Here is a 15,869-nt window from a genome sequence, read left to right on the forward strand (position 1 = left end):
AGCTGCAATTTGTATAACAATAAAAAGGGACAACAAATCGTGCAAACTGAACAACCAAACATTTAATGAACTAAAAGGAAAACTGTACAAGATTAAGAACATAGGACTTCATGCTGAACCGTTGAACTTTAACTGCAGCTCATGTCATGTTTGACTTCTTCATGGTCCTCCACCTGTCCTTTAAGTTGACATTTGTTCGATCAGTGAAGGAGTAATACGCCTTTATCTTACTCCAGTTGCCCTCGCCAAATTTTTTTACACCTTCTCTTAACTTCTGAGTCTCGCTCTCACTCCACTTCTGCAACACAGAAAAAACAGGAATGTTAGGTTACTCTGCTTTCTGCTGTTGTGACAAAACAGACAATACGCTTTATTTAATTTATGTCAGTGTGGTTACGTCATAATGCAACTGACTAAACTTGAGATGTTTGCCGGTGTGCTGCTTTCATCGGCTGCTGACTGATGCAGGAGGGCTGCAAAGCATCAACTGTCCGCAAATCTGGCAGGAGATGTGGCGATGCACCATACTGGTGTCATGAGAACGAGACGTAATGATAATTTCACACTATTTTATAGAAATTGTCAGTGCTGAAATATGAGGTGGTGTCTGGGGGTCCTCCCCCAGAAAATTTTGAGCATTAAACACTTCATTTCCTGTATTCTGGTAACATTTCCTGTTCTGCCTTTCCTACATCAATTTAAGGTGGAAATGTTTTTATTTATGTAAAGGGAAACACAAAATTCAGGTGGCAGGTGACAAATCAAATTCTGTAAGTATTATAGAATCTAAGGCATTCTATGTTGCTCTCACATATGTAACTCGTGTAATATCATCCCTACTGAATTAGCACACATGCAGGCATGATTTAGTCTTCCCTCCTCCTTTCTTTTGTTCACAGGGAGAGAGTGGAAAATTTGGCCGAATAGAAACTGTGACAAGAAGTTACTGACTGGTGCTGCACGTTTTGAGGTCATTTCATCAGTACCTTGTTTTATCTTACTTAAATTATAAATAAGTGCAAATAAACCTTTCTCAAAGCACTTTGATTTGTTATTTAACATTTCTTGCATGCTATTTTTCAAAGTATTTTTTTTACAAATGCTTTCAAAAAGTTACAGGGACATATCCCCGGTGTAATTACACGTTTTATCCTGTTGATGTTGTTGATGCCTACATTACATCCTGCCACTGCTCTGAAAGATTAGCTTAGCTAACATTACTGGTTAATAACAGGGGGCAAAGTTCTAAACTTAGCAACATTACTGTGTCTGACAGGACAGTTAAAGAGATGGTATTATGCTCATATTCAGGTTCAAAATCCCATTTAAGGGTTGTACCAGAACAGGTTTATATGGTTTGATTTTCAAAAAACACCGTGTTTGTTTTGTCATACTGCACATTGCTGCAGCTCCTCTTTTCCCCCTGTGTTGAAGGCTTCATTTTAGCTATGGAGTGATACATCTGGTCTCAAAATGATCTTTGTTGGGAGTTGCACACGCGCAGTTCCTAGTTAAGGACTACTAGCCAATCAGAAGCAGGGAAGGCTGGGTCAGTGAGAAGCAAACACTGCTTTGTTTCTGCTGTACATGTTGCCGACCAGCTTGGCAACATAGGCTACGTTCAGACTGCAGGCCTTAATGCTCAATTCCGAATTTTTTCCCAGATCCGATTTTTTTTGTTTGACAGTTAACATTATAGATTAAATTTGGCCCACATCAGACTCCAGTCTGAACTGTCCGCAGCCAGAAAGTGACCCGCATGCGCAGAAGAATAACACGACGTCACACGCAGCACGCTGTTGCAGGCTACAGAAGTAAACGGATTAGCTCGCTGGAGACTCCCATTTTTCAATGTCCTTTCACCGGTCACATTTTTCCCGAATTCTGACAAGTGTTCACAACTTTCTGTTCTTTTCTTTACGGTTTTCTGGCATTGGACGCATCTGCCCCACAACTCACTCTCCGTGTCGGAGTAGTGGTTTGGCAAGCGTTAAATGAGCCGCATTTAGCTTTCTTCCCTGTGTCGTCACAAGGATGAAAGGGAAGCGGCTGGAATACAAACGAGCTGTTTTCAAGCAGTTCAGAGCAGAGTTTTCTGTGGGAGATGCGAACTCCCTTTGGGGTGGACTTTGGGCTTTTTCACTTTGCCAATCTATTACATGCACAAAAAGGTATATAACTCAATAAAGGAGAGGGGAAAAGGGCAAAAAGCATAATACCACCGCTTTAAAATTGTAAGCTAGCTTACTTCTGTCTTACATCAGGCTTGCTTTCCAACTAACAGCTCGTTCGGCAGTCTTACCGTCCTCATGCATTCAGCTGTCAGACTCCGCAGTGTAGCGGACTAGAAAAAGACCCGCCCTACGCTGCCTCTGATTGGCTGATGGGTTGAGGCATTAGGGGTGACGATTGGTTAGGCACAGCCAGTTGTAAAGCTGCAAAGCTCATGCTATAGAGGAGAGGACTCGGTAAATAAAACAAGCAGGCCTAAATGCTGTCTTAGTGACGACCCACCCACCCCACCCTTAAAATTCTCAGACTTCTTTTTTTAAACTTCCTACCAGCACGTAACGTTAATGAACCACAATGAATTTGTTCATTTATGACTATTGCTATACGTACTCTCTTCCTGTGGCCTGAATTTGAAATGGTGCTCTGGTTGTGCAATCCTTTGGGGAAAAACAAAGATATATTACTGTATGATCAGGATGTGGACAGCTGGATTTATACAGGATTCATGAGATGAATAGCATATTGTTGATGAAATAGTACCTGATACATTTGAAGTATTGCTGCTCTTCTTTCTGGTGGTGAAATACGACTCTTCATCGCTCCATGTATCCTTACTCTCCTTTGCATTATTGTATAGCTGTTTCCTGCGAACAAGAGCAGAGTTTCTGGATGGAATTTGGGTGCATGTTTATTGTGACGCTAGTATGAAAATCTCTTTCTAGTAAATACATTTGTGTAGTTAAGTCATCAATAAGTGTAACTTTTGTGTGCCTATTGGAATGAAAAGTGGGAGGGACATAAATACATATTAACAAAAAAAAAAAAAACTGCATTAATCTACATGATGTAAAATAATACATCAATTACCTTCTAAACAAAAAAATACTTTTATTGGTGCACATTACGCTAAAATTCATTCACAACGGGTGAGTCCATCCATTCTTAGCTAAAGCTGCTGCTTTACTAACCATTTTGAGTGGGAAGGACCTTTGTCTTGAGCGGAGTCCTTGTGAGGGGTGGAGCTCGTTTGAGGCACAGGGTCAGAGAGTTCGGGTGAGCTGTGTGAAGAATCTAGGATATGGATGTCACCTGTATTATCTGGAGTCCTGCATAAACACATATGATATCAATGTTGGCAGTCCTTGAATCGTAACTAAGAGTGACATCAAATTCATGTTGTATTTGGACTTGCTTTCTGAGAGGATTGCTGGCCAGTTCCTGCTGGTCTTCCTTACTGTCTGATGACCACCGCTTAGACTTTGACTTAGACATGACGTTAATGTGTGAGGGGAATTGAGTATCAGTTAGGCATTGTCCAGAAAAGGGGAGAGATGTTCGGACTAAAATCATGCTTTGCTCTTTGTCAAATTCACTAATCATGTATTGTGTTAAAGTAATGTGTACTTAAATGTAGATATCAGAAGCTGCAAACGGGAATGTAGAAAAACAGAACGCAGATGGAAAACAATCAGGTCTCCAGGTCCATTTCACGGCCATGAAATAGTTTGGTAAAAGGTGCAAGAGCTCACCATTTCTCAAATCTTATTGCTGTCCACCAGCACAATCCTAGTTTTCTTTTAAAGACTCTTGCTCTGTTGGTGAACCCTGCCTCTCCCTGTGCCTCTGCTAATTGTGATGCAGATTGTGAGAATATTTTAATACACTTTGTCAGTAAGGTGGAATTATTAAGAGTCAGTATTAGCCCAAACCCAGCCTTTTTAGATGTTGTTCACCCTACCCAGGATCCTTGGAGTTACTTTTCTTCCATTACCATGGCAGAACTTATGGAAACTATGTTGAAGATGAAGCCTTCCTCTAGCCCTCTTGATCTGATTACTGCAAAGTTTTTAATAGAAGTTTTGGAGTATATTAGCCCACACCTACTTTTAATTTTGAACAGCTCATCATCTACTGGTTGTGTCCCGGTCTACTTCAAGACGGCATGTGTGCAACCTGTCCTAAAAAAAACCTAGCCTTGACCCCAACATCCCTGATAACTACCGCCCAATCTCTAAACTGCCTTTTCTTTCAAAAACTCTTGAAAAGATAGTTTCTAAGCAGCTCCTTGCTGCAATGGAAAATAATTGTATCTTTGAAAAGTTCCAGTCTGGTTTCCGTAAGCATCACAGTACTGAGACAGCACTCTTGAAAGTTACCAATGACCTCCTAATGAACGCTGATGCAGGCAAATGTTCAATACTGGTTTTGCTGGATTTAAGTGCTGCCTTTGACACCATTGATCATGGCATCATGTTAAATAGACTGAGGCACAGGGTGGGGGTATCTGATAATGCACTGAACTGGTTTTCTTCATACTTATCCAATAGGAAGTTTTGTGTCTCTATAAATAATTTTAAGTCTTCTTTCTCTACCATCAACTACGGTGTGCCTCAGGGGTCAATCCTTGGACCTACTTTGTATACTCCCTCTGGGTGATATCATACGCAGGCATGGTATTTCCTTCTAACTTCAATAAAACAGAAATCCTGGTTATAGGTCCCCAACATATCTGCAATCAAATTCTGCCCTCTTCTGGCAACCTGCTACAACACGTGAAGCCTGTTGCATGAAATCTTGGCGTGTTATCAGATAATAAGTTATGCTTTGAGCATCATGTTTCTAAACTTGTCCAGTCTAGCTTTTACCACCTTAGAAATATTGCAAAAGTAAGGCCTATTTTAAATGTTACAGATGCAGAAACTGTTATACATGCTTTTATCTCCTCATGCATTGATTATTGTAACAGCCTCTTCACTTGCCTTAATCAAAAAACCCTAAATAGGTTACAGACTGTACATAACTCAGCTGCTCGGCTCTTAACTAGGACAAGAAAATATGATCATATCACCCGTTTTAGCATCATTGCACTGGCTCCCTGTTTGTTTTAGGACTGATTTTAAGATTTTACTCATTACTTTTAAGGCTATTCATGGCTTTGCTCCTGACTATATTTTAGATATTTTAACTCCTTATGAGCCTTCTGTGGTCTAAGATCTTCTCGCAAGGGCCTCTTGTCTATTCCTGGAGCCAGACTAAGAACAAAAGATGACATTTGCTGTCAGGGCCCCGAGGCTCTGGAACGACTTGCCTGAGGAAATTAGGCTGGCAGGGCAGTTTCTTCCTTCAAATCTGTAACTTAATTTACTGGAAAGCATATCCAGATTTTATCTGAGCTGCCACTCGTTTTACTATCCTGCCCTATCATTCTTATCACTTTGTTTCCTTGTCTCAACTTCCTTATGTCCTACTGAACATATTTATTATACTCTATTGTGATCCTTGTTCTTATATTCTGTATTTCACCCCCCTGTATCTTATTACCCACGTGGTTATTTGTTTTTGCATTTTATGTGTGATTTGTTGTGAAGCACTTTGTACTCTGTTTGATAAGTGCTATATAAATAAATCTTATTATTATTATTATATACTTGTACTCTGCACTCTCTGAGTAGTTTAAACTTCATTGACTATCAGTGATGTTTAGAATAAATTATGACAATCTTGATATTACCAATCAGCACAATCCCTCTTAGATCTTTAACTGCTATAAAGTGTCTATGTACTATTCCCTGGTCTCAGCTCAAATTTGATCAGTCTGCAACACTCAATTCCCAACATTTACGGAAAACTCGCCCACAATACCTGCACCCAAATAGCAAAAACCAGTCTCTATAATATAAGAAACTCATGCAAGACTGCAAATGTAAGACTGTTTTATAGGTTACTTTTATGTATGCTGTGGGTGATGAGATGCTTTTGTGTACCGATATCTTCCTACAACATAGACTGACTTAAGCAATAAGCGTTGAACTTAAAAGTTACGACAGCAATCCTACTTACCACTTTAAATAATGTTTGTATAGTAATTTTTTTATTTGCTCCCATTTCACACAGCCTGTCGCAGCCGTTAAAAGAAATGCATACATTTACTATTTATTAAGCTTTATGAGCATATATTTCAAAACTCATATTAGGTTTAATATCATATATGGTTAGCCACCGGTGTAGGACTGAAAACCCAGGGTTAATCATGAAGTTACCTTGCCAACGTCAAATCTTGCTTTGTAGTACAGGACCCGGGACTCACCTGCTGAGCGAACCGTTGGACTGGTTATGGGATTTTCCCACACAAGTTTCCCCACTGGCTACAGAGCCAGACGACTCCTCACTGTCTGCGGATAACTCTGCCAAACTAGTAGAGGCTCTGTGTGAGAAAACGAGCAGTTTTAAGCACCATACAGTGACTGAGCAATACATGACCAGAAGCAGTCTGCTCATGAGGTTATGTACATTCCTACTTGGAACGTATGTTTTCGGAAAAATACAGAAAATCAATGTAACGTAGTTAGAGCCTAGTGTTCTGTTACTGATGACCTATTAATTCATGTCTTTGAACATAACTGAATAGTTCCTGTAAAATTCACTGCTTCCATTTATTCGGTTTTACAAACTTCTTTTAATGAGTGCTCGGTATCACGACACATAGTTGTACTCTGTTACACCTGGAACTTTTGAAAAGCTCTCCATTAGCTTGTAGCGTGCTCAGACAAGCATCCAGTCCTCAGCTGGCAGCAGCTCCTGCCTGCCTGACAGATAGCAACGTTTTTGAGACACCACGCTAGTCAAAACTATCACCGTGATTAATTGTGAGGCGAGATAAGGAACAGGCCTGTGTGATGGAGAATGTGCTCTGGGAAGTGAAAACACAGATTCAGCAACATTTATTCATTTGCCTGTTTAATGTCTCTTAAAAAATACTTTTACCTGGCGCATATTTTGGTGGCTTGTCGGGAGCGCTTCCATGTGGGTGGGGTAACCTCATTTTCTGTTACCGGGTTATTGGGTGTTGTCTGTACTTGCAGTGGTTCCTCTCTTCTGACTTCAGCCTCCAGTTCCTGAGACGCTGTTGTGCACTGCGAGCTCCCTTGGCTGTCCGGCTCGACCACCAGTCGTGCCACAGTGTAAAGCCTCCTGTTCCCCCGCACTGGGGGCGTCTTTGAGAGCGAACCTGCCTGCGTTTGAGAAACAGCATCTGTTTGTTGTGGTTGGTCTGCTGGAGAAGCTTCCAGTGGGCTGCCTGAGTCTCTCTGAAATAGCCCATCCTGCTCCGAGTCCCGCTTGGTGCCCTTCTCGGGAGTAGGCGAGAGGCGCAGGGAAAGATCTTCTCTCCTTGCCTGCTTCTCTTCTTCCACTTCTTCCTCCAGCTGAGCAAATGTTCTCTCATCAGAACCTGAAGCTAAAACTGTGTAGGCTGCCTCAAGGCTGGTCTTCTGGATAATTGTATGTTTACTGGAAGATCAGACAGAGCCACAAATGAGATACTGAACAGAGTATTTAGGCCAGAGAATTAGAGAGGTTGACATATTAGAAGCTTAATACAGGATATGTTCCCATAAAATTGTACTGGTAACATTCTAGCCTGGAGCCCAATCACACCAGTGGTCTTTAAATGCTGATATGTGTTTAATGCATTATGTGAAATAGTGTGCTTGGATATGGTGAGCAAATGAAAAATTTACTGTGTGGTTATAGGTGTGAAATGTGGTTAGAGTAGCTGCTAATGTTGGGTATCAGGGTATTAGGCTAATTCTTCCTGATAATTGAAGACAGACAATTTGATGATTTTGACATTCTGTCAGTGAGGCCTTGGCCCTCCCTCAGAGATGGGCCTACTAAATTTTGTATTTGAACAGTAATGACAAACTTGTTTAAAATGAACAGAGAGGGAGAGAGAGCCTACGAGAGTACAAACTGGACTCCGTTTGGTTGTGTACTACAGGACGGGCCAGGTTTGTCTTGATCATCAGGTACAGCTGCCTTGTCTGGATTTGCAAGTCTTTCATCAGCAAGTTGTTTTGCAGCCTGTTCCACATATACAAACCGGAAAAACATATAAACGTATTAAGACATGCACTTCACCAACAAATCAACAGTATTGTATCTGTGAATTGGCTGAACAAATTTCAAGGTCATCATTGGCATGCAATTCTTATCAAACTCATATTAAAATGTTTCTTGTTCTAATAAGGCTCATGATTGGTTAACAATTTAATACACTTCTAAAAGTTCCTCATCAACATAAAGAAAGCAAATTTTTAATGTTTCACTCAAACGAGTCTATCTTGTACTTAATACTTAGCAACATACCTTGTGGAGAAAGGGAACACTGACTGGGCAGAGCGTCTGGCAAAAGGTCAACATCTCCTCCTTAAACCGCTTGAAGTCGATCTGCTCGATGACTTCATGTGCGTTACTCTTCTGACTGATGAGAGCTCTGAATATAGCTTTCTACAGAGAACAGACATTCAGTAATGTGTAACACAAGCATGCAAAACTAAAGAACTGCTTAAAATCAATAACAGGCTGAAAGATCTATCGTTTCATCTTCAAAAATGTATAGACATACATGCAAGTCATATTAAAAAGGAATTAACATAATAACGCCAATTAGGCCCAACATGATACAAAAAAACATTTTTTGTGTGATAGAAAATAAAAAAACAGGTCCAGTGCCTGAGACGCTGTCGTGCACTGCGAGCTCAACAGCCTCGGTTTGTGGTGTTTGGTCTGCTGGGGAAGCCTCCAGGGGGCTGCCTGAGTCTCTCTGAAATAGCCCATCCTGCTCTGAGTCCCAGTTTGTGCCCTTCTCCGGAGTAAGCGAGAGGCGCAGGGAAAGATCTTTTCTCCTTGCCTGCTCTCCCTCCACTTCTTCCTCCAGCTAAGCAAATGTTCTCTCATCAGAACCTGAAGCTAACATTGCATAGGCTGGCTCAAGGCTGGTCTTCTTCAACTGAAGAAGAAGGCTGCTGGGGGAGGGATGCGTACAGGAGGGAGCTGGAGTGGAAACTCAAACCAACATTAAGAATGTGAGGAGTATTCAGGTTGAGGATCCGTCCACCAGGGCACCTTGACTAGAGTCAGCGAGCCAAACCAGTTCAGGAGGCTGCTGCCCACCAATCCCCCAGCTGCTCTGATGTCTACCCTCTCCAACATGTTTCCACTGGTGTCTCCCTCCAAACAGCACACCACAACCCTCTACATCAGACACACTGACCATGGCGTCTAATGAGGTAAGGAAAGAAGGAAAGCAGACTACAACCTAGCCTGAGGATGCTCAGTAGGTGAGTTGTTCAGGTCAGTGTAGTCCTCCAGCATGTGCTTAACCTCACCCTTCGTGGGTCATCAGACCAAAAAAACAAACCTGCGTTCAGGCAGACTAGAAAACACATTTCACGTAGTTGTCGTGTCTGTATCCAAAAAAAAAAGAAGATTCAGATAGCACAGCATCTCCTATTGTTGCTGTTTGATTTCCTCACCCTTGCAGCTACTCAACAAGTGGCATGGCTGAACAGAACACAGATTATGAAATATGATCCTGAAAGTTCTCGATTTAAAGTCATCTGTTTCACTTGGCATTTTACCTAGTAGTAGAACCCACACTTCTAACTAATTAACACTTACTTAACTGTAATACTGTCACATGATTATGATTCAGGACACTGCAATGTTTCTATAGCAATGCACTGACAGTATGAGCAATGACCATATGAATGCACTAACAAAAAGAGAGGAAGTTAAATTGTGATAAGACTTGAGTGAGCATGCTATTTTAGATACTGAACTCACCTTGCCAACCATTTGTTTGGGAAAGTGTTTGTTCAGCACCGCTTTTGCTCTGTCAAAGTCCTTGTTCTTAATGAAAATCCCAACGATCTAAAGACGTAAATAAAAATACAATTTGCTAAATCAAATCTGATTAAACTTTGTGAAAGCAAGTATCTTAAAACAAGTATAGCCACATTTGTGTATTACACGCCTAGGTAGTGTAAGCTGGTGTATTCACGCACGCATGCACGCACACACAAAATAATTTATACAGCTTTTAATTTAACAAGAGTATTTGTGTGCTTACCATTTCTCTAAGTGAAGTGCATACATTCTTGAAATACTGAGGTGGAATACTGCATTTCTGATTCATACGTTCCAGCAATATTAAGGCTGATTCCAGAGGACTTACTGACGTGTCAGAATCACAGAATGCACCTGTAGACCAAGACAAAGCAATATTCATCACGGTGTTTGGGTCACAATATGCTAGGACTGGATGCATGCTTCCTGAGTTATGGAAAAGCCTTGCATTTGGTTTTACATTTTGGTTGTAACGATACACTTAATCATTTCACATCATCACAACACTTTTAAAGCACGTCTGGGTCTGGTCACAAGCTACATTGCAGAAATGTTTTCCCCATATGAGCCAGTTTGCAGCTTTAGATCCTAGGTGGGGCCATTTTGTGGTATATGTGGTGAACCAAGTGAGAATTTACAGTAACAGGGTATTTTACTTACTGGTAGGCAAGTAAATATTACACCGAGCTTATCTTAATGGGTTTTTTTTGGTTTGTTTTTTTGTTTTAAGTAAGTTAAGTAGTAAGTAATAATTTACTTACTTACTTTTAAATTGTACCCACACACCGTAGATGCAGCTAAATGAAATTCCCAACAATACAAATGTGTTCTACAAAGTTATGGAGCTCTCACCAGGTCTTTCACCCTCATGTATCCAGCAGAGAAACTTCAATACTAGAATCTTTGTTTCCATGGTATCAGTGCGCTCCACAGGACGATCGATGACACCTGTAACAAGACAATGAATAGGCTTGTAATGTCACCCAAAATACATGTTCATAAGTAATCCATTCACATTCGCACACGTAGTTGGCTGTACACTCTCTGGTCTTCATGCTGAATAATGCCTTCACCTTCTACCACACAGTAAGAACTCTTCAAATGAAACAGATGGGAATCAAACAGTGTTATCAGCACATACGTTATTTCATTGACATTTACCTGAAAGAGTGAATTTACTGCGGTAATGTGAGCTGCCGGCTCGAATACGTGTTATTTGTTTTTTTATCAACATAAATCTATGCATGATTGAATAGTTTAACAAATCGGCACTCTCCTTTTTATGAACATAAATAAATAAATATTAAATTAATAAAATAATAATTATATAATAAATAATGCAAAAATGGAGTTACATTTCTCTAAAGTTTGACCCATCACTAAACCAACTCATCAATAGGTTAGTTATTGGTTGTCATGTCACCTACTTCCTAATATGTAGGTCGATGGCATTTCAGCAACCACTTAAATCATTTTAATTTTAGAAACTCCATTGCAGGCCTATTAAAGACCATATATGCAATGATATAATAAAATGTGTAAAGTTGTTTTACTGTGCAGTTTTGAGAAACTGGTTCTCCAACACATGAAGAACAACATCCCAGCCAGCCTGGACCCTCACCAGTTTGTTCATTTTAGGCAACCTTTCGACTAGGGCTGGGCAATTAAACAATATTGATAAAGTATCGCAATATCATTTTCCTCAATAGCAATATAACAAATGTTCAATAAATGTTTGATTTAATTCATTTGAATGATGATCGAATTAGCAATTTCTTTTTTTGAGGAAAAGGGACTGAAAAAAAGATTGTACTTAGTTTTACTCATTTATATTTGTAGAAAAAAGATTTTACTATAATAGTTTTGAATGGTCAACCTCAGATTTGGCATCAAGTTTTTGTTCTGACCATAAAGAATATTTAAAACCACAAATACCTTAAGGTTTCTTCTACTTTCACTCAGGAGCAAAAATCAGCCTCTAAACCTGAACTATATAATGATTTGACCTTTATCGTGATAATTATCGATATCGAATTATATGAAATTATTTACGGCGATAACATTTTCAACGGCATCGCCCATCTTTCGACATACCTAAACTGGAGGTTTTTAACTTTGCAAAGCAGTCAGAATCTCAAGTCACACAATTGGCTTCAGTTCAAATTACCTGCCATCAGGACAGGCGGTAAATCAACCCTGTTCTACTATGGCCCTTGGTCTTGAAATAATATGCAGGCCAAGCTCAAACTTAAAACCCTAATTTCTTTAAATTATTTAACATAGAATAAAGGACGTGCTCACTGTTAGCTGCGGCTGCTTTGCCAAATAAACATATGATCAAATATTGCTGCTTTGTCTATGAACTGTAAGGAATATTGTGGCACCTAAAATTGTTGTTGGGTTTTGCGGTTGCTGCTGATGTCGTCTTGTTATTTGTTAGAACCTGCTATTTGCCTCTGGACTAGGTCTCACTTGCAAAAGAGGTTTGTGACTTCCTAGTTAATTAAATTATATTATATACAATCACCTCAAAGAACATAGACCTACATTTAGCCTATGAGAAAGTAGAATTGCAAAATAAACTTTCTTGTTTGTTTTGCTTAAGTTATAACGTTGGGCTAATGATACATGAGCTTTAGGATGTTATGACTGAAGTTTCCTCACAATGAACAATGTTTTCAAACTTAGCCAGGGCTAACGTTAAGGGCTGGGGCTAAAATAGCTAACACCTGAAAGAAGGTAATACTGTCCGTGACGAGCATTCAGGATCATTCAAAGCGGGCCAGTGACTTAAGTCCTTTTAGGACAGTTGGCATGCAGTAAACAAAATGGACTGGTAACATAAAAATGAGTTTGGACACAATGAGCGAAGTTAGCTAAACACAACTTGGCGCGGCAGTTTGTTACTTACAGCCCAGTATGTCTCTTAACCCACAGAAGTCCGCGTATTGGTCCTTTTGAAACATCTCTTGAGCTAGAAAAAAGTAATAGTCTATGAGCCAGCGGTTCACCACTGGCTCGTAGTCAATTTGCTCTGTTTGTAAAATGTCCCTTGCTGCCATCATGACTTCTCGGTAGAGACAGCGCCGCGCCACAACAAAGCTGCAAAATACTAGGGCTTGTGTTCTCTGAGTTTTGCTTTTCAGGCAGCGCTTCCTCCCAGCTTCTGGCGCAACCACGGTAACCATTTAAACGCGTAAGATACACATTAATAACGGCAGGATTAGGATAAAAAATGAATTCAAGCATAATCGTGATCTGTCAGTCAAACTGAAGGCGACGATATTTGATCAAGGCTTTAGGAAAGACAATATATTGTGGGGAAGACTGCTGCCTGTCAGGTAGATTCAGGTAATAAAACACAATCGTAAACTCATTCTTCTTTTCTGAGTTCATCTGCAGATCTCACACCAGCAGAAAGCGTTATACTGCCACCCACTGGACGGAAGGAGGTAGAGTGGCTTTTAAAGTTTTAAATGCACATCTTTATTGCAAAAAGGGGGTTACAATTCAGTTGGATCTTACAAAGATATACATAACAGTATACAAACATATAAAACACAGATAAAATAAGCTAAGGCTTTGCCAGGAGAAGCTCATAGGCTATTACAAAGAGAAAGAGGACCATGTATTGATAGTTTTAACTGCCTTTTTGTTGCTGGGGCCAGAAATCAAATTGATATAATGCACAACCTCATGGAGAAAAAATACAAAATCATTTTTTTTATGGCTGAATTTACATTTATGAATATGGACTTTTGGCATCAGAATTTTAAGTACATATTTTCTTTGACATCTATTAAAGCAAAAATACCACATTCTCCCACATTAAGGCAAAGTCTTTATAAATATGGTCAATGATGAATCTGCTCAAGTTTTGCCAAAATGTTCTGGTGTGTAAGCAATACCAAAACAGGTGCAAAACAGTTTCGGGTGGTTTTCACAGAAAAAAAAGTTTGTATTGATGTCTCTTTTAAGAATGACACTTTCTTCACCTTGTTTACTATCAGGAATCTGTGAGGAATGATCCAAACTTTTTTCCAGTCAATGTTGTTTACAAATCGGTTCCACTAAAACTTAACATGTGGATTAGATACCATTTCTTTCTGAAACAAGGAACGAATGTTATTATTTTGAGGAAGTAGAGAAAAACAAATTGTTCGAACGGGTGATTCAGCCACACTGGGGAGAGAGACAGAAGTAGGTGGAGGTCTGCCAGTATTTCTAAAAAGCATTATTGTGCCTGATGGAATGGCGTCAGATACAATTGCAAATTCTCTTGGCGTAACTGGAATATTAGATGTTAATAAAAATTCTCTATAAGAGAAAAATCTCCCATCTCCATTAAATAGCTGGCTCACTAGCAGAATCTGATTCTGTAACTAACTCTCAAAAAAGAGTGACTTGTTTTTATATAAAATATCTACATATCTATCTATATTATTTCAAATAAGATAACTGTGAGGTGAGAAATTGTGCTTATAAATGAGAGACCATGCTAAAAGGACCTGCTTTTGGAAAGTGGACAGTTTTACAGGGAGTTTGTTCACATTGTAATTATAGTTCAAAATAAAGCCCAGACCATCACAGCCAGAGAATATGTTGTGGGGAATAAAATTCCAAATCGAGACAGGGTTTTTTAGAAAATGCTTAGCCCAATTAATCTTAAAAATATTGTTTAATGAATTTAAGTCCAAAAAGTTGAGGCCACCAGATTCATAATTATTCATAAGAACACTTTTTTGATATAATGTGTTAAGTTTTAAATATGTTTTCAAAGGTTTGGGCTGTGTATTTACCATTTCCGATTTTATATTATTACACATATCTGATGTTAAGTTTTTAGTTTTAAGTTTTGCTTACTCGCCACTGTCAACTCAGGACACCCTCATATCACTGTAATATCCTCATGGACATTTCACGTTTTCATTTTAATATTCCAGTGTTGAAATATTTGCCTTTGTTTATTTACAGCTAAGTTAATGAAACTTTGTTCTGATTTGTCTAAAACTATTTCTTTATGTGTTCCTATATTTCCTTGTGGTCACTTTAAGAAACAAGGAAGTACATCATGTGACTAGTGTTCAGGAAGTAAATGAGCATGGCACAGGCAGGAGTTGTTTAAGATAAGTCAGCTACATCTGCATGCATCTTAGGCCTTTGGCAGCATTGTGGGTATGGATTGATTGTTTATTGTCATTTACAACCTCAGAGTTTAATATTTTGGGAGAGTTTGTGAAGTTTGATATCAGAATCTGCCATTACTAATGGTTGCACGGTTCTTAAGTCATATTAGAAGTTCATAGATGGACAATTAGGAGTGAATGAACAGATAATTGATCACATGTTAAACAGACAAGATTTAATTCATATTAGAGTTTGAATGTACATATATTTATGTCCTGTATCTCTGTACATGTTAAAGGCAAGCATAGTATTTATTATGCTTTTGTACACTTCAGTTTCACCTTTCCTTGCAACTTCATTAAACCTGTGGACAAGAGACCAACTGTCTTCAGAGTCTTGATGTTAGGAAGGAGTTTGGCTGGCTGTCAAACTATATACAATATATATACTGAGGACAGTACACATGTATTTGTTTTTATACATCTCTCACTTGAAAGTGTGTCTGTCTAATTGAGGAGGGATGCTGCATTTTATTAGTCAGCTGACATTTGGAAAAACTTCCAATGTCTATACTTGGAATAATTATTATAATTACATAATGTTTTTTGTCACTGATTTGCTTAGGTCGGCACCTGTGTCAGATTTAGGTCACTAAATGTTTCAATATGTCTTTACGGGATCTTTTTTACTTTGCAGCAAATTTGTTTCCCCCGTTTCTGTTCATTTGTACTGGATTTTGTTATATCTCAATTTTAAGGTAAAGCGTAACTAATAACTATGGCAAACCCTCAACACCTTGTGTGTTATCCAAAAACAAGTGC

The 15,869-nt window shown here is 39.2% G+C and overlaps 1 protein-coding gene across 2 annotated transcripts; it reads right to left on the bottom strand.

Moving 5' to 3' along the window:
• Positions 1-37: 37 nt before the first annotated feature.
• On the bottom strand, positions 38-13,223 carry terfa (telomeric repeat binding factor a). Of its 2 annotated transcripts, XR_005442289.1 has the most exons (13): positions 12,833-13,223; positions 10,774-10,869; positions 10,145-10,275; positions 9,859-9,945; positions 8,380-8,520; positions 7,973-8,094; positions 6,997-7,521; positions 6,320-6,436; positions 3,201-3,338; positions 2,773-2,876; positions 2,623-2,669; positions 2,303-2,449; positions 167-298 (listed from the first exon to the last, which is right to left on the bottom strand). XR_005442289.1 is itself a non-coding variant. In XM_038702095.1 (12 exons), exons 1-12 carry the CDS (start codon positions 13,107-13,109, stop codon positions 140-142), a joined length of 1,944 nt encoding a protein of 647 aa, XP_038558023.1. In that variant the 5' UTR covers positions 13,110-13,223; the 3' UTR covers positions 38-139. The 2 variants fall into 2 exon arrangements, 1 of the variants encoding a protein (XP_038558023.1); XM_038702095.1 differs by lacking the exon at positions 2,303-2,449 and having other exon boundaries at positions 38-298.
• Between the last annotated feature and the right edge of the window lie 2,646 nt (positions 13,224-15,869).

The sequence above is a fragment of the Micropterus salmoides genome, unplaced genomic scaffold (genome assembly GCF_014851395.1).
Source record: "Micropterus salmoides isolate LMB-PRFRI ecotype aquatic unplaced genomic scaffold, ASM1485139v1 Ms_hic_scaffold_6, whole genome shotgun sequence".
Lineage (NCBI taxonomy): Eukaryota > Metazoa > Chordata > Actinopteri > Centrarchiformes > Centrarchidae > Micropterus > Micropterus salmoides.

Excerpts from the sequence above, each read along its gene's own strand:
- terfa (XM_038702095.1), bottom strand. The coding sequence starts at position 13,109 with ATGGTTACCGTGGTTGCGCCAGAAGCTGGGAGGAAGCGCTGCCTGAAA. Across the intron at positions 10,870-12,832 it reads GTTAAGAGACATACTGGGCT|GTGTCATCGATCGTCCTGTG; the intron begins GTAAGTAACAAA and ends GTCTTGTTACAG. Across the intron at positions 2,670-2,772 it reads CAATACTTCAAATGTATCAG|GATTGCACAACCAGAGCACC; the intron begins GTACTATTTCAT and ends TTTTCCCCAAAG.